This window comes from Rhopilema esculentum, chromosome 12, assembly GCF_057945365.1.
Source record: "Rhopilema esculentum isolate cy_ngs chromosome 12, ASM5794536v1, whole genome shotgun sequence".
Classification (NCBI taxonomy): Eukaryota; Metazoa; Cnidaria; class Scyphozoa; order Rhizostomeae; family Rhizostomatidae; genus Rhopilema; species Rhopilema esculentum.
Genome location: NC_142826.1, coordinates 4,472,335 through 4,490,731, shown reverse-complemented (window position 1 = coordinate 4,490,731; position 18,397 = coordinate 4,472,335). Strand labels below are relative to the sequence as shown.

At 36.6% G+C, this 18,397-nt stretch overlaps 3 protein-coding genes across 4 annotated transcripts in view; all 3 read right to left on the bottom strand.

Moving 5' to 3' along the window:
• LOC135681661 (phospholipase DDHD1) overlaps nt 1-18,397 on the bottom strand; it is a 40,926-nt gene that overhangs the window by 10,477 nt on the left and 12,052 nt on the right. Inside the window, exons 3-6 of the mRNA XM_089111813.1 lie at nt 4,656-4,789; nt 3,168-3,207; nt 2,410-2,526; nt 821-962 (exon numbers count right to left, since the gene is read on the bottom strand). Of these exons, the coding sequence (XP_088967939.1) occupies nt 821-962; nt 2,410-2,526; nt 3,168-3,207; nt 4,656-4,789 (433 nt within the window). The remainder of the gene's footprint in view (nt 1-820; nt 963-2,409; nt 2,527-3,167; nt 3,208-4,655; nt 4,790-18,397) is intronic.
• LOC148958710 (uncharacterized) lies at nt 7,098-14,099 on the bottom strand. Of its 2 annotated transcripts, XM_089111812.1 has the most exons (11): nt 13,225-14,099; nt 12,969-13,031; nt 12,231-12,535; nt 11,747-12,059; nt 11,260-11,381; nt 10,592-10,721; nt 10,121-10,273; nt 9,615-9,731; nt 8,957-9,007; nt 7,933-8,568; nt 7,098-7,281 (listed from the first exon to the last, which is right to left on the bottom strand). In XM_089111812.1, exons 1-11 carry the CDS (start codon nt 13,333-13,335, stop codon nt 7,255-7,257), a joined length of 2,028 nt encoding a protein of 675 aa, XP_088967938.1. In that variant the 5' UTR covers nt 13,336-14,099; the 3' UTR covers nt 7,098-7,254. The 2 variants fall into 2 exon arrangements, with proteins under 2 accessions (XP_088967938.1, XP_088967937.1); XM_089111811.1 differs by lacking the exon at nt 7,098-7,281 and having other exon boundaries at nt 7,416-8,568.
• Nucleotides 14,331-17,236, bottom strand: LOC148958709 (sperm motility kinase 4A-like). Its single transcript, XM_089111815.1, has one exon. The coding sequence runs from the start codon at nt 16,842-16,844 to the stop codon at nt 15,756-15,758; it is 1,089 nt and encodes a 362-aa protein (XP_088967941.1). The 5' UTR covers nt 16,845-17,236; the 3' UTR covers nt 14,331-15,755.

The window sequence follows — 18,397 nt, the reverse complement described above, 5'->3', positions numbered from 1 at the left end:
GTTCGTGTTTTATTAGTTTGATTTTTTTAAATAAAGTATCAATTTTCCTTGCCTTAATATTCTTAGGTATGCTTTTAGCAATAATAACATCGTGACATGCTGCCAAGCTGAAGAAAAAACGAGCTCTTTTTGCCCAGGCAAAAAAGGTTTTAGATGCAAGCAAATTGTTCCCTGTCATCCTGAAAATTTGTGGGTGTGTTAAATGTCTAATTTTACACTCTTAAAAGTGTAGGCTGAGGCACTACGCTGCTCTAACAACGAAACACGTTTTACAGAGAAAAAAGAAGTCAATTCTAGCAAAAAATCGAAGCATACTTTGTCTTCATTTTGCTCCTATGTTGATTAACCTCCTATCTTTAGGAGCCATCAGGCGCTATGTTATTGGGATTATTGTTGGTGAAATATTTAGGATCCAGCATGTTGTTTCCTTTCTTAATTCGCCGTCAACTACTGAATACTGAACTGAAACTTCTTTTTGTTGATTTCAATTACATGATTTATTCAATAGCCTTTCCTCAAATCGCTACTTTGCAATTTCCAGTTTCATTGCCATTAATCTTCTCTTTTACTTACATCCTGTGTTATGTTTTATTTTGTTGGCATGCTAAAAATGTCATGTCTGCAACCCTTTACATGTCTTTTATCTTAGAAGGCTCTTATAGAATAATAGGGGAGGTGGCTCTTATAACCACCTCCCCTATTATTCTCAACATACGGAAACTGGTCCTATCAAAGATTTCGCTCATACAAAAATGAAATTCATCAATTGAAGAAAAATTTTGAGAACACTTAAACTGCTTGTTATATTCTCAACTCTTACTTGTGTGCACTGCTAACTATTCCTCCAGCCTGATGCATCAATTGTCCCATACCATGTATAAGAAATACTAAATGGTTTATCTCCGGTATGTCATCAATTACAGATGCGTTAGTATGCCAACCTCTTGCCAAATTATCAGAACCTTAAGAAGAAGGAAATAGAAATCAGGTTTCAACATAGCAAAACAACCGTCATAAGGCTATATGTTATGATACATCTTACATAATGAGATTAATATTAACCCTTGAAACCATCAAAGCACAACTCAATTAATGAACGTTACATGCTGCCTGCAAATAGATTCGGGGCTAAAGTAACAGTTACAACTATGACAGAACCTAAATCAGCCTGTAAAATATATTCTCTTGTGCTAACCAAGGAACTTCCATACAAAAAACTTACATCAGAAAATAGCAGCAAATATTCTGAAGATTGTAAAAAAGCGTCACTATAATACTGCATGGTATATACCGTCCCATATTTAAGGGCCTTTCAGTGCAACTTTTAAATTTTGAAATGCTGAAATATTTTAATGCCGATTTCGAGAGTGATTAAACATCCTGATGAAGTGCGCAGTAGTTTTCCAGAATTAAATATAAACAAAGGCATTCTCAATAAAATATGACATCATACATAACATAAGTTTTCGAAAAAAGAAGACAAACTGTGCAGGTTGGGTCATTTTACCCTTTCTCCATCTTTATTTTGAAAACCTTGGCTCTATCGATGGTTCGAGTTTCTAAGTTACATTGTAGATTAGTTTTACTACAGGTTTGAAATACGGTATGATTTTAAAGCTTGTTAGGGCTTAAAAACTCATGATTTGAGCACTGTCTCCGCTTTTTCAAACCAATTTGAAAATTATCAAAAAATTAGCTATGTTGTCAGGTGTTTCACTGAGCCAGATAGTTTTTCATTTCCAATCTTGATCGGATTGCTTTATTTTACGGAAAACCTTACACTTTAATTTTTGAAAAGCTTGTTCATTAAAACGGTAATAACATCAGATGCATTATTGATAGAATCTAACAAAGAACACACTGTGTGAGCATTATTGCGATTCTTCATAGACAAAAATATCAAAAGGGTTAAAAGATAATCCGAATCGAAATAAGTCATGATTTGAGGGTCCTTGCTGTTTTTCCTGACTAAAAACGAAGTTCATTTTAAAGATAAAAAACATATTGCTCTCAACAGCAAAAATTAAAGTGATTGACTAATCCAAAGAGACTATCAAACAAAAGAAAACGAAAATCCCGCAAAAATAACCCTAATCCAATTTATAATAGTAATCAAGACCAGATTCAGCAAATTACTGTGGAAAAGACTTTAACAAAAAATAGGAACATGTTTGTACACAAAAAAGATGCTGATTAAATACAAAAAGAGTAACAAAAAGAAATTTCGGAAGTTAATTTGATTATTTTTGCCAAAAAATAAAGTCTCAATGTTTTCGAACTCATTGGGATAAAAAAAATCAGCTTAAGACCTCAAAGTTATTCTGACTAATTTAAGACAACTGGAAATGTTAGGAAATGGCAACTGCAGAAAAGTAGTAAACAATGATATGTTTGACTTTAGAGATTTACCTCCTATACCAATCTTCTGTGCAAGTCTTGAGCCTGTTGTTTCGTGTATTAACTTCACTTCATTGATTTCGTGCCATTCTACCCTGGTGGCAGCTCCAAGTCTAATCATGTGCATAACTACAAAAGTGCAGGTGAAATTAAATAAACATTGGCTTTTCTAATACTGATGTTTTCACCAAGATAGAAAAACATAGTGATGAACAAAATACACCAAACAAATTATTTACATGGGACCCTTGAGAAAACTGCCTTGCTTGTGCACAATCTTACCCTACTGCAAAGTCAATCTTCTACCCACATAAATAGAATTCCTGGCAGTAAAAACTATGCAATAGCTACAGTATTATTTTATCAGAAACCAAAAAGTAATGGGACTCCTAATAAGAAAAGGCTTCAATGACATATTAGCTGGCTAGAATCTGAGGTCAAATATGCATTTGATCTGTCAAAGTACTTCTATATAAACCAATTGCAATAGCAAAAAACAGCCATAGCTGGGCTAAAAAAGCTGATTCCATCCTTAAGGACCAAACAAGCCTAAAACAATATACTTAGTATGGATAGTCTTAGTCTATAAATGTAGCAGAAAGTGAAGTGCCAATAAATTGAACAAACCAGTGAATGAAAGACATTTAAGTACATACATAAAAAGCCTATGTAAGAGACCAAAAATCTAGTAACTTGTAAGATATATATAAATCCATAATTTAAAGCATATACTAGAAACACCATTTATTGTGGTTAAGAAAGTAAGCAACCTGGCGAATCTGTTTCCATAACATCAAGTGACCCATAACCCTATGAATTAAAAACATTACAAACTTAGATAACTAACAATGAATATTGAGACAAATCCAATAAAAATAAGTTTTTATATAGACATTATTTTATAATCTCTAATTGCCATGGATATTTGAAACCCTCAAACAGGGGGGAGTTGTGCTGGGAGACCAGGGGGACAAACACCCCCAGCTCTTAGCAGGATCAATTTGGCATTTGTTAGAATTTGATGAGATAATGCTAAGAAAGGGGTTATATTTAGCAAAAGGGTGGTATTTAATTTTAAGCTTTAAAAGTGCTTTTAATGTTATCCAAATTTTAACAAGAACATTCCCTGCCTGATAAAATTTGTCTCTTTTGGTAAAAAGACCATTTCTCAAAGTTTAAAGGCGTGGCTGAAAATATTTTAGCAAAAAAGCCAAGTGGCTGGTGCTCCTACTGTCAGAAAAAATCAGTTGGCTGAACAAACCAATGTACATGCAGCTGCTAAATACAAGGAGTTTTCTTATAGAAGCAACAACATATGCTTGGATACCTTTGCATAAACATGAAATCATTTTTGGTAATACCTTTTAGCTGCAGAGTAAATAATTTTAGCCACAAAATGTTAACACATGGTCTCTAAAAGATTGACTAAGTACTTTTTTTGGTTCAAAAATTTATTCTGATACTTTGAAACAATGCTAGGAAATTCATTTGACTGTTTATGCTTTTATTGGGGCTTTAATTAAACATGGATGCCAATGAAGGGATGTTTTTATAGCTGATATTTAAGAAAATGACAAATAACATAAGATTGAAGACAGGAGGTGTTAATTCAAATTGCTAAACAGCACATTGCTAAACAGCAATTTTTTGCAAAATTCATAATTTAGTTTATTTAAAAACAACTTATTTTTATCCTAAATATTATCGAAAACAGTCTTTGAAATTGAGCTTTTCTCAGTGGTGTGAAAAGGAAAGATGAATTTCAGATTTTCTAGTTTTATCAGAAGGCTATTCTCCTCTATTACTTATTCCAAAGAATTTCTTTATGGGGAAATTTTCAGAGTTATACAGACTCATGTCACTTTTTTGGGTCTAGAATTTGAGCAAAAGTTATTTTCTGGGTCAGTCATTCATAAAACTACTTTTTTGGTTCATGAAATTCTGAATGACTTTTTTGGGTCTGTAATATGAGAATATTCCAAAAAAATAAAGTTGCAACCTTTCCTGTGCATGGGGAGAAAAATTACTTTCTTGAGTCAATTTTTATGTGTTGATGTTATTTGATCTTCAAATTACCTTTTTTGAGTTGATGGTTTGTACTAGAGCCTGAGCACCCCTATCCTAAATATATTTTAGTAACCACATTTGGTATATAGAATGTTAAAGTTCTATTGCACCCAACCCTTATATAATTATTTGTCCACAAAAATCACTTAGACTTTTAAGAAAATGTGTTCATAAATGCTTCAACTATTTACCAAAGATCGTATGACACCTTGGTGAGCTTTTTCTATTTGTATAGCATCATTTTCATCTAAAGGCTCCCAATGATCAAGCGAAGTTGTCTTCTTAAACCAGGTTCCTCGTAATATTGGTGTTGATGACCCATTTACTGGTTTCATGAAAAATAAAAGAAAACCAACCGATGATGAAACTACCACTTGAACTGAAGTTCAGGATTACTGCTATTCCTAACATTGTTTTTGAGTATTTTTGCATCTCTCTCTCTCTCTCTATAGATATATATACTGTGGGGCCCTGCTTTTAGCATTACGCGAAGCTCACTGCGCATGCGCTGTTTGAGCACTCTGGCAGGGTCCCACAACCAATCCGATAAATTGCCTTGTTGCTCTGAAAGCATAGCTCGGGTTGTGTCTCAGACAAGCTCTGTGCTGCACTGATGAGCCCACAAAGGGCGAAACAGTACTGTCTGCAGATTGAGTATAGATATAAATATAAACGCGATCCATATTCTGAGGAGAAAATCCACGCACCGAGGAGAAGGAAAAATCAGTATTAACAAGATCGATCGCGATTAAACACAATACTGGGGAAAAAATCAGCTTGAACCGTTTCAGCCAATCAGGGCCCTGTATTTGCCATGAAATTCATGGTCAGAAAATTTGTATGTTGACAGGCGCTAATCCTCTTGACAGGCCCTAATTCTGTTTGATTCTTTTGATACACCGCATGCAAAGAACGCTAAATTATTGCACGGGTGGGTTTTGGTACGGTTTACCGGTTCTTCTGCGCCCGATGCCGAGGGGCAAATTCACTCTTGCTAATCCTGTACTATAGTCGTGGAAATCAAATCGTAATGTGCGAAAATCGCTATAAATCCTTTGTTTTGTGAAAATATCGTACGCAATTTTCAAGAGTGAATTGCCCCTCGCCAGTGACTTGCCAGAGTACGACAGGGTCACACGCTAAAAATTTAACACAAGTCGTTTAAAAAAGTAAAAAGATTATTATGTTCGACATACTGGCATAAGAAGGGCTCAGTCTTATGCCAGTGTGTCGAGCGGAAATATTAACCTAACTGAAATATTACTCTTTCAGATCGTATTCCTTCTGCAATAGTCGATGGTAGGTGCGCTTGACTTTCCTCCCCGTATCCTACCCGAACCCATCGACCGCCTAGTTGGTGACTAATTTATAGTTAGACACATGTTTTTAATTTCAACTGAGATTTTCGCTTTCAATGATCGGCTAACTTGAAGGTGTTTACCTAAAGAACAAATGCAGATACTTCTGAGAAATGATTACCCATAAAAGTAGTAAAGTAAGGCACCATCAACACTAGAATATATTTTGAAAACTTACCAAGTAAAAGTACCATCTGTAAAATTTCTGCATTTTCTATAATATGCGAGAACCAACTAATTTGGCGCCAAATTCCATGCTCTTTCCACGTGTTCCTAAACACATCCAAGTGGCTTTGAAAATGAGTTATAGAAAAGTTGTTCTAAGAGCTGTGGACACTCCATTGAATACGATTTCAAGAATATTCACTTGTTTAAGAAGAAAGACCTCTTATCTTATTACTGTAAATAGCTCCAGTATCTAGTGTTCCAGTGTAATGTGATGCAATTTGCTTAGAATCACACACTTGCTAAGTTTTCCCGCGCGTGATTTGCGGATGTTCAGACATTCTTTCCAACTGCGAATTCTATATGGTTACTGACAGGCTAAGATCGGTGCTCTTATTGTTTTTGCGGAAGCGCCGAGGTATTTTGAGCAGTAGTTTTGTTCTTGGTTAGCAACATTGACGTCGCGTACTGGAAAGCTGCCATATTATATACTGTGATAGAAAAGCCTATGTGAATTTAAATACTTGAACCCAGTACCATCACACGGTCTTCACAACGCAACTCATAATCATAAAGTGGTGGGAGGCTACACATTCATCTAGCACATAATTAGAACAAAATCCGCAATTATTAATGGTTCACGATTCTGACGTCCACGATTCTGACGTTTCTTTTAATCAATAAATATTCGGTAGAAAATTCTAAAGAAAGACTTTAAATCTCAAAAGAAAGAATTTAAATCTATAACACACTTTTGAGGATATAAAATTCTATTTCAGGTTTTTAATGGAAAAACTACCATAAAACTGTATCTGACCTAAGAAATTAAAAGCAAATCGATTCAGTGGTCGAATATTGAAATATCAACTTTTTTCATCTATAAAAGCATATATTTTTAAAATGGTGTTGGGCAAATACCAGTGGTACAGTAGCGTAGCATTCAAAAAGGGGTGCTTTTCAACAGTATTCCAGCAATTGAGGAATGTTTCATATAAAGAATATTTTGAAACAATTAAGGCCGCGAAAAGGGGGCGATATTTCTCGAATTCGAAAAGGATGATGGGTATTTCATAAAAGAAGAAACATTTTTCTGAATCTATGCTTGCTGCTTATCAGTTAATGGTTATGGGTGGGTGGGGGGGGATGGGGGAGCAGCTCTAGCTTGAAATCGGGCGTTTTAATCCTACGACGTATGCTTTAACGCAAAGTAAAATTTATTTTGAGTCTTTCTCGTTCAAGGAACGTAAATGCTTCTTATTCCAACTTCTCATTGCTTCTTTCTCTTGAGAGCAACCTGCAAAGCAAGATACAAATTCAGTCGTTGTTATCTTCTGCAGCGAAATATACATATAACAACAAGCAGAGTCAGGAAAACATCACGAACCCACGGCCACTGGCCGGAGGAAAGTTGTAGAAAAAAAAAAGAAATCGAGGAAGGTGGCCAAAAAAAAATTGGAAACTTGAGGAAGTTGAAGAAAACGAATGGCCTTTTGTTTTTCAAAATACAGTCTCACAAAAATAGAAACAATCAAAAAATATTTATAACCCTCCTGTTTTTTCAATAAGAATGTATTTGGAGACCTGTTTTGCAATGTAAATTTGAAAAAAATATTTGCTAATGGATAGAGTCATGTACCTTTACATGTCTCAAGCAAGGAAACAAGCAACAATTTTTTAAAACGTTTTGGAAAAGCAGAGTTGCAAGAAGAGGAGATCAAGACTAGTTGAAATCCCCCAATCTCCTGACCACGCCCATTTTAAATACCCATTAAAAATTAGGAAGGTTTGAAAGTAAGATTTTCATGGCCAGAGGAAAGTTTTCACTCTAATTGACAAAACCCATAAAGACGACTCTGTTCCAAAGAATTAGTTACAATAATTCAGGAAACGATACTAGCACCAATCTTAGCTCAGAGAAGCATTCAATAAAGAAACGGAGAAATACCTGTTTAAATGTTGTTGACTTCGCATATAACTTTTCAACAGTTCGTTTCTTTGCTCTCACGTCCTCTGTCTCTTCCTCGGTATTTTTCTGTGGGAGTTGGTACTTCTTGAGCCTGTCAAGGTACCAGTTCAGCTGACCTCCATGTATGAGTTCTTGGTCAGTAAATGACTCCCACATGCGCCGTTTGCTCTCTTCCTCTTCTACAAAGCCGTTCCACCATTCTCTTTCTTGTAAGGTAAACCTTTCTGAGCAGCTTCGTACCCCACTGGAAATTACCTCCATGCTGCTTTGCTGCAAGGAAAGTCCTCGAGAAAGTAAAGGATTCCCGGAGGGTAATCCTTTAAGAAGATAAAAGGGGTTCCCCTCGTCATCTCCCTTCCAATCTCCCTCTGAGGACCAATGACGATACCACATGCCGGCCTTACCATTGGTGCAAAGCTCAAATTTGAAGGCATGTGGTCTACTGTGCTGCTGAATTGGTATTACAAATGGGCTCAGCCAATCCTTCACCGCGTACATATATTTAAAGACCTCTACTCGGTGTGGAAGGTCGTAGGCGCCTTGAATATGCGACGTCAAATTGGCCAAAGTCACCGCATTGTTCTTCCGTAGCTTGGAAGCAATATGGCTGAAGAGCTAAACAAGTTGAAGATAAATATTTGATAAATATAAACTGGATTGTCATTTTAATGAGTTCTTTAAAAAGTTAAGTTTGTCAAATAATAATCTCCAGTCATTCAAATCAATAATTTTTGCAAAAGTTTTAACAAATTTTTTTGTTTTTTTTAAAGTGGCCCCCACCCCCCTTTTACAATGTTGTTTAATATCAATACTATATGAAAATCGGTATAATACCAAGCATTGGACGCAAAATACTTCATATAACAGAATAATCATTGTATGGGGGAAAGAAGGAAAAAATTAGCTGCAAAATTGATAACTTTAGGTCAAAATTTGAACTTCAACTATTTTTGACATGGTTTGTAGAGCTTTGGTTATCGATCGAACTAAACAGATATCATACCTGGTCAATGTCCTCGTGGGTATGACCAACCATCAGGAACGACAAACGAATCTAAAAGATACCATCAGAGGTTTAATTCCAATGATTTGATTTACAACAAAACTCTATAAATATGACGTGTATTTCAAACTCTCTGATTAATTTTAAAACAAATTAATCTGGAAAAGCTACGTTTATCCAAGCCATTAGAAATATTTCGAAGTTATAAAGATCGGCTTATATGATAGCATTGGTTATATATTTTACTTTGCATCCCGGATTTCCAAACAGCTTGGAATAAAATGTGAGAAGTGCTGTTTGGAAGTTCGATTGAGCATAAGATTTCTGGTCTGGAAAAATCACATACAACACACACGAGAGCGAGGCAAAAATATCATTTTAGTTTTCAGTAATGGCATAACGAATGGCATAACGAATGGAACTTTTTCAGAAACCTGATTTTAAGAAAAATCATTTTTTGTATAACAACTGACACACACCTTCGTTGATCTTGCAGATAAATTGGCAAATAAAGATACCAAAAGGAAAAACTAATTTGGTAACTTTTTGGGTTCATTTCGGGCTTTAAATTAGTGTGCTATCAAATGAAAATATGGTAAGATTTGAAAAATGGCACCTAAAACAGTGGTTCGGAGAAACAAGGATATGCTGTACTCACTTTTCGAAATATCGCCTTTTCGACGAGCAATGCGCACAAGCAAAGAACATAAATGTTTTTGTTCTCCCGCCAACAGTTATCCATTTGGAGATAGAGAACGCTCGGTAAAGACCCATCCTACAAAATAATATAATGTGAATGAATGGTTCTTTCTTGGCTCTTTACTTCCTGACATATATGTATCATCATGTAGCATCTTGTTGTACGCACATTGTCTCATTCTACTATTAAGTAAAGGTTGCCCAGGTCTCTAGCATTGAAACAGATATTAGGCTATAATAGACTTGTACAACTTTATATCTACCTTATTTATTAGAGGCGGAAGGGCAGTTGCTCCAGTTCCTTTCCCGGCTTGCCAATACTCCTTATTAGCATACGTACATACCTAGTCTTCAATTTATAACTTTTTTAATGCAAAACAAAATGAGTCAATTTGGAAATTGCAATCTCGTATTATCTAGCTAGAGTACTTTTAGGCATAATTGCATGTAATGATCGAATAATACCTTTGATAATGACACCAGTGTTCGAAGAAGAACGTTTTGTGTCAGGTCAGAGTCGTGCGACCACTCTAAACAATCCACATACTGAAATGACATTTGGTGACCGTGCGAATAAACGCCTGTTATATGTGTTTTATAGAAATGAGCCTTGTGTCCCTGTCAATGCGAAAAACGGATTCTATCATATATCAATGATACCAGCTATAATTTACACCTTATGAATGCTTTATACGTGAAACTAATTAACAAAAAATATTGTATCACGTATTGCGGGTCATGCAAAATAATTCTCAGAAGACTAAAACACATACAATTTTAAAAAAGATATATGACTTCCTCCATAAAGATTATCCTCGTTAAATTTTCTAAAAAATTTTGCCTCATTTTCATTGATATTAGTACAAACTTTTTTACCAATGTGTGTTACAGGTGTACGGAATGCGAAAAGTTTTACCAGATTAACTATGTTTATACCTTTGTCTCTGTCGTGTAATGGGGTATGTTGGTTTTAGACTGGTCCATGCCGTCTATGATCACGCTCATGTAGGTATCAGGCTGTGATCGCGCTTTGTCCCTGTGCCGATAATAAACTCTTCTTTCCGCTCTGTCAACAAAAAAGAATGCAAAAAATTGTAAAATGTATAACGTAGCATTATCTACTGTAAAATAGCTGTAAAATGCAAAACCTTATGTGGAGAGATGAAAATCATTAGTGTGTTCGTGTAATCAGGGAATACAGCCAAAGGTGCCAGGGGGTTCAGCACTCCTTGTTAAAATTCAGAGGGATTATTGGGGGCTCAGCCCCACTCTCTAGAATAAAATATATGTCCCTTTGGGCAAACTCATTACTTGACAAAGTTAACTTACCCTTAATTATGCTTTTGCTTTTCCATTAATGAGCGTTATGTAAGCATTTAGACCCCATGTACACAACAGAAAATCAACATGAACGCAAGGCAAATATAAAGGGTGTGACTATAGATTTAGCGTTTAGCCGGCTACATCACAGCCCCCTTGCTTTCTTTTCTGGACGGCACCCCTGGCTACAACTAAATGAAAAAAAGGAATAATTTGCTCCTCAGGCTCAAACTATTGAGGTGATATTGTATCGAGAAAAAGCAGATTGAATTCAAAAGACTTACCTTTGTAAGGTATTATGTGAAGCTCTCAGTAATTTCAATTCGCTTTTTACACTAATTGTTTTACACTCTTTGCTCAGTTCCCTTATGAGTGTACAAATGCCACATTTCGAGAATTTGTTAACCTAAAAATGCAGACCAAAAATGAAAAAGACAAATAACATGTTAAAAGAAATGAAATTCTGAAGTTCTAAGCTGATCCTTTAACATGTTATAATTATCTTATTAATGCTAAGTAAAATGTTTTTATAGTCATTGCAGCAAACAGATGGGACTAAAGGCATAGGTACTAATTTTTTTTTGTTACGGTTTGGCACGACAAATCATTCATGAGACTTAAATCTATACTTTCTCTACCTTTGTCACTACAAAGCCATGTTTGCTTGTAGGTTGGCATGGACTGGTTGCATGTATGGTACAAATATTGAAATAAAACGATAAATGAAAACTTAAAGAGAAAATTGCGTATAGGGTTTTGTTTGCTGCTTACTGGCGCAATGACAACATTCTTGAAATGACGCTCCCATACGGTTGCGAAGCAAGACTTTTTCACTTGTTCGTCTTCAGCCATTCCTTCAGTAGACATTTCAGCAGCATAGCTTTCAAAAATGTCTTTTTTGGTGAAGCAAGATGGTAGAAAGATTTTCTCTTCATCTGGGGCTTTATCACCGCAGCTCTCCACAAATTTAGAAAGCCAAGTTCTCGCTCTTGCCACCTTTTCCGACTCCAACTTGCTTCCTTTATTCGCACTTTCTCCACAGAGACGTCCATGGAGAAGAAAATCTTCGCGTAAAGAGTAGAATCTAAACGAAAAGAGGGTTTGATATTGCATCGAAATTAACAAGAGGTATGAACGTAAAAAAATAAGAGCAGAAGAAAATGCTTATGCCTAAAAAGCTCAGAGAAAGTTAGATTGGAAATTGAAAAAAGTTAAATTAATCCAAACAAAGATATAACATGCAACAAAACCTAACCTTTTGTTTGATATTCCATGTACAAACTGCCAAGCAGCTTGACAGATTTTATCTGGCCCAACAAAAAAGGATCTCTCGCCAGTGTGTGCAGAGCCTTTGAAGAAATGCAAAATCCACTCCCTTTGCATTTGCGCGCACATTTCTCTGAAACGCTTTCGGGATTCAAACATGCTTTGTATGTTTAGGTCTTTAAGACATTTATCTTTGCAGCAGATAGAGGATGTAGCTATTTTGTCGCGTAGCTTGGTTCTAAAATCATTCACGTCTGTCAAAGATGGCGACTTTTTCCCTTTCCTGCTAATTGGCTAAAACAAAAATTACTGCAATAATACTTTTGAAATTTGTATACTAGTCAGCAAAGTTGATACACCAAAATATCAATCAAAACCTAGACGCATAGCACAAATCATACAGGGCCCACTTCACAGGAGCCCCTGAGGGCCATAGCTTCCCCAATTTTTCACTCAATAGAAAACTAAAGCAAGCTTGAAGTATTTGTATAGATTAAACTCGTAAAACAGTGTCGGTAAAATGATTGCCACAATTTGGGCAACAGGAAACTTTCTTTACCTTACGGGCCACTCCAAATTAGGTTCAGCGGCGCGGGCCTTCTCACATAGGCCTGAAGGGTCAATAAAGTTTTGGAGGGCCAACATGCCCAAAATCTCGTCAAAATCGGTCATACTCTACAAATTGACCTTTACTTGGCGTGTGATGTGGCATGGCAAAAGTACTTACCAGATTTGTTATATCGAGAAGAGGTTGCTTTCTCATCACTTGTGCATCAGCTAAGTTGATATTCTACAACATAAAGCAAAAAGTTACACTTTTCGTAATTAATGGTTTTTCCAAACACCAGTTTTTCATATTTTAAGCAACAATTGGCAATAAAAAATATCTTTCCGTTAGTTGTGAGATGCAAAAAAGTGAGAAGCAGAGTGATCTTATTGAAGTTACTCTTTAATAAAAATTTATAAAAGTATCTTTCGCTTACCGTTGAATTTTGCTGGGTTCTTTGGTTCCAGTTTTTTAGAATACCCGAATTTTCATGTGGCCTATTTTCTTCCGCGATAACTTCCCGTTCAAGTACTACGAATGATTCCATTTTCTTTCATTTGACTACTACAATTCAGCCAGAACTTCAACCGAAATGCTGTTAGTTTTTCAGCGTAACTTCATGACTATAAACACAATTTCTTGACCTTGACGTTTAGCTTAGGACTTGACTCACGAGCGCACCTTCAACTTTGCCGCCAAATGCTGACATTTCGCGCCAAAACCTTTAATGTACAAAGTTTGATTACCCGCAGAGTATCTAGTTGACGTGGCCTGTTTAGTTTCACTTCACGAGTCTTAAAGTAAAAAACTGCTGTGGTGATAATTTTTCTGCAAATAAAGATCTTCGCAGCGTTCGTCAAAGCGTGCACCCGTAGGCTGCAGATGCGGCAAATCCTCTATTTGTCTCATCACCTAATGTATATTATAGGAAACTTGCTTTGAAAACACATTTCGCGCCAAAACCTTTAATGTACAAAGTTTGATTACCCGCAGAGTATCTAGTTGACGTGGCCTGCTTAGTTTCACTTCACGAGTCTTAAAGTAAAAAACTGCTGTGGTGATAATTTTTCTGCAAATAAAGTTCTTCGCAGCGTTCGTCAAAGCGTGCACCCGTAGGCTGCAGATGCGGCAAATCCTCTATTTGTCTCATCACCTAATGTATATTATAGGAAACTTGCTTTGAAAACACATTTCGCGCCAAAACCTTTAATGTACAAAGTTTGATTACCCGCAGAGTATCTAGTTGACGTGGCCTGCTTAGTTTCACTTCACGAGTCTTAAAGTAAAAAACTGCTGTGGTGATAATTTTTCTGCAAATAAAGTTCTTCGCAGCGTTCGTCAAAGCGTGCACCCGTAGGCTGCAGATGCGGCAAATCCTCTATTTGTCTAATCACCTAATGTATATTATAGGAAACTTGCTTTGAAAACACATTTCGCGCCAAAACCTTTAATGTACAAAGTTTGATTACCCGCAGAGTATCTAGTTGACGTGGCCTGCTTAGTTTCACTTCACGAGTCTTAAAGTAAAAAACTGCTGTGGTGATAATTTTTCTGCAAATAAAGTTCTTCGCAGCGTTCGTCAAAGCGTGCACCCGTAGGCTGCAGATGCGGCAAATCCTCTATTTGTCTAATCACCTAATGTATATTATAGGAAACTTGCTTTGAAAACACATTTCGCGCCAAAACCTTTAATGTACAAAGTTTGATTACCCGCAGAGTATCTAGTTGACGTGGCCTGCTTAGTTTCACTTCACGAGTCTTAAAGTAAAAAACTGCTGTGGTGATAATTTTTCTGCAAATAAAGTTCTTCGCAGCGTTCGTCAAAGCGTGCACCCGTAGGCTGCAGATGCGGCAAATCCTCTATTTGTCTCATCACCTATTGTATATTATAGGAAACTTGCTTTGAAAACAAATCAGCCTTGGAGCTGTCGATATGAGTTTGGGCACCGAATAGTCAGGCACGTAAATAATGAGGGGTGTGGGGGCTGTGACACCCCCCAAATCTTTCATCCGGTCGGAAAATTTGAGGACAGTCGGAAAATTCAATGCTGTTGGTAGAAAGCTAGGTTAAAGGTAATGTGTCCATATAAAAGGACTGCGTATACCCAACTTGTCAAGCCACCCATCAAAATAACAGTTTGCGATTGGTTAGTAATCTTGCAATGCAAAACTGCTCACATGAAAAGCTAACCTCGCAGCAGGATAAATAAACAGAACGACCATAATGACTGGGGCGATGACATGAAAAATCACATGTTTCTAAAAAACCCCGCAGAGTCGCTTGCTATAGCTGGACACATTACCTTTAATTTGAGAAAATTTGAATCATTTGTGAAAATTGAAGTTTTGACTCAAATGACCTTGTGAACTGTAGCTCAAAGAGAAGCATAAAAAGGTATAAGTTCAAAAGAAAATAGTTGTTTGGTAAAAGAACATTAGAATTTACCTTTGTCATACAAAATTAGAATTCTGCCCTTCACCCCCCCCCCCCCAAAAAAAATATCTGCCAATTTACGTCCCTGCGAATAGTAAGGTAAATAGATGGTTTGAGTGCTTAAGTGATAACCAATTTGTGCAGAGATAAAACGACTTTGTGAAACAGGGAAAGAGTGCAGTGATAGAACTTTTATTTAACGTCATGTCAGGTAAATTTTACGCTGCCTACAAAAGCATGCCTACAAAATAGTTTAATGATTTAATATGAAATGTCTTGTTTCACTCGCATTCTGAAGTATTCTTATTAAAAAAGACTGTATTGTCCTCAATGAGGGCAATATCCACTTTCCACTTTCTGAAGAAATAATGGCAAAAAGGGAATTCAGTGTTAGACGTGATGCTCAAATTAATTGATTGATTGATTAATAGAATCAATTGACAAATTTATTTGAACGATCATCTAGTCTATTATGCCCATCCTCTAACGTCCAGTGATAATTAAAAATAAAACTCTCAACTGATTCTCTAGTGTCAAAATGTTTCTGAAAGTATCCGATTGCAATCCCTTATCTCCTTAGCAATTGCCAGGCAACTTGGCCTGTTTGCACCTTTGCACTGAGTTCCAATTTCAGACAGCTGATTTCGTAGCTTCTTCGATGTAAGAACTCTGCACATATCTTTTAGTATTACTCCCAATGAAAACACATCGCTACAAGTAGAATGAGGAGATTTTCCTAACAATACATCAGGGTCAATATGGCGATGCAGTCCGTTGTATTTTCTTCTGACTTTCTTGGCTATTTCGGTTGATTCACTGAAGTCCAAAATCACTGGAATCCACCTTTTACCTATTCCTGTGGACGACGCTTTAATAAGTGCAACATTATCTGTCTTTAAATCATTATGTACAAAACCATTTTCGTGTATGTGGTGTAGAGCAAGATATAGTTTTGCCATCACATCTAGAATTTCTAAATCACGTATTGTGCCAATGTTGTTTTTTATAAGTTTGAACAAGGTAAGGCATTGGTTTTGACGTGTGCAAAGTTGTAGAACCAAGCAATATGGTCGAGAATTCAGGACAACTCCAAACATAACAGGAATTGACTCGTGTGGGCTGATATTGAGTAACGTTCTTGCTTCATTTAACACTCTGTTTTTTAGCCATTTCAAAGTCATGGTTGGACACTCTTTGTACTCTTTCACAGCTACTGAAATTTTCTTATATTCCATTATTTGAACCCTTGCGAAAGATCCCTCGCCTAATATCTCACCTCCAATAATGGGATGTAGAAAACTTCTTTCAAGGATCCTGTCCTTTGGAAGGTCGATAAACAACTTTTTTGGGAAACAATAAGGACTTTCTTCCATTACTTGGCACTCAATTGTTTTTTGTTCTGGAGCAACTTGGACAGCAGCATCAGCAACCTGTATAGGTATAAGCTTAGTGTCCTGGGGCGAAATAGAACTAAATTGAGGGTTTCTAGGTTTCCTTGCTAGACCACAGTAACTATACGGTCCCTTGCCATGTTGACGTTTAATACCAGGAAAGACCCTCTTGACGATAGTCCCAAAAATTTTGAAATTTATTTGAAACTCGCTGAGGTCCTCTTTTGCCATTTGCCAAAGGGTGCTTACAGGGACTTTATTGTTCCAGAACCTGCCCGTTCTTCCTGGATCAAATGAAAAGTTTTCCTTTAACCTGTGAGTGAAATGAAATTTCTTAATATTCAATTTTTGGTTGTGATTACCTGTTTTTTCAACTTCAACACTAAGTTCCAAGAACTACCTTGTTCGCATGAATTATTCAAAAACAGATTCACCCAGAAACTTTCAGAAACAAAGTTTACATTGTTTACAGTTTGCCATGCAAATCCTCATCGAGACACACAAAAGTGTATGCATGTACCTTTTAACTAATGAAATGAATAAAAATCCTAGAAATAAGATTCCATGCTTTTCCAAGATAACTGTTACTTCAATTTTTTTAGTTTGAAGTTTTCCAATTTCTCCTAATGACCAGTACTCATTTCCTATGGCAAGAAAAATGTCGTACTAGTGTACCCTTTTTTGCCCCGTGAAAATTAAAAGAAGTACGACATTGTACATGAATAACCGAAAAATATCTTGAAAAATGGTCTTGAAAAATATGTTTCATGAAACAGTTTTATAAGTAGTCTTACCAAATGCTGACTACATCGTTCTTTCTCGAATTCTGTTGTCGTTGTTCGGCCATATTCCATGCCCGGCTACTGTTCGCTAATGGAAGTTCACAGCTCGTTGCTAACAAAACGTTTCTTCTTCAAAAACTTAATAAAATATCCGTGGCATGTCACACTGATTTGAAATATCCGTGGCAAGTCACATTACGACATGCGGCTTCCTGTTTGCGAGGTAGCGCTTAGATACACATTCTTCTAGTCACGCGACCGCTTGGATACTCTGAAGCCCGCGAGGAAACGCTTGGAAACAATGCCTGTACGCTTGGATACGTTGAGTTTGTTACGGCATTTGAGGTATAGGCCCAAATTTTGGGTGTTTTGGTCGCAGTGATCTATTTCTTCGCTGTAGAGGTAGGGGGTTAGATTACTTTGTGGAGAAAAAGATGACGGATGCTTGGGGTGACATCCGAACCGGTGCTATGGGGGCGTGGGCAGCAGGGGTGGACTTAAGCAACAATGATTGGGGGGTGTTATGTATTGGGCACTAATTTGGTTGCCACACCCTTCAGGTCACTGGTGAATGATGGAAACGCCCATTTTTTGATTTGGTTTTTAACTTTAGTTAAAAACGATAAAACGCAGTGGCGTAGCCAGGGTTGGAAGATTGGTGGGACAAAGACGAGGAAATTTTTGCTGACCAAAGCCTTAAGAATTTGGGAAAACACCCATTTTGTAAATGTGTCTAAACCATCTTTTGAAAAACGCACTAAAACGCTTCACGATATTTTATGCCTATTATTTTATGTGGCACTCATTATGCTAGCGGTACGTTTGAAGGGGTCGGGGGGAGGTTGGCGGAGGCCTTGGGGATATTGGAAAGAAGTGACAATTTTAACGACCACACTTTTTAGATGAGCTTAAAATACATTTCAGAATACTTCTTGCAGGTTTTTCCTTTCAATCGTTTAAAGCATTTTGTTATTTTTTTAAGGCATGCTCTTATCACAATTT

Excerpts from the sequence above, each read along its gene's own strand:
- LOC148958709 (XM_089111815.1), bottom strand. The coding sequence starts at position 16,844 with ATGGCAAAAGAGGACCTCAGCGAGTTTCAAATAAATTTCAAAATTTTT.
- LOC148958710 (XM_089111811.1), bottom strand. The coding sequence starts at position 13,335 with ATGGAATCATTCGTAGTACTTGAACGGGAAGTTATCGCGGAAGAAAAT. Across the intron at positions 13,032-13,224 it reads GAACCCAGCAAAATTCAACG|AATATCAACTTAGCTGATGC; the intron begins GTAAGCGAAAGA and ends TTTATGTTGTAG. Across the intron at positions 8,569-8,956 it reads CCCACGAGGACATTGACCAG|CTCTTCAGCCATATTGCTTC; the intron begins GTATGATATCTG and ends CAACTTGTTTAG.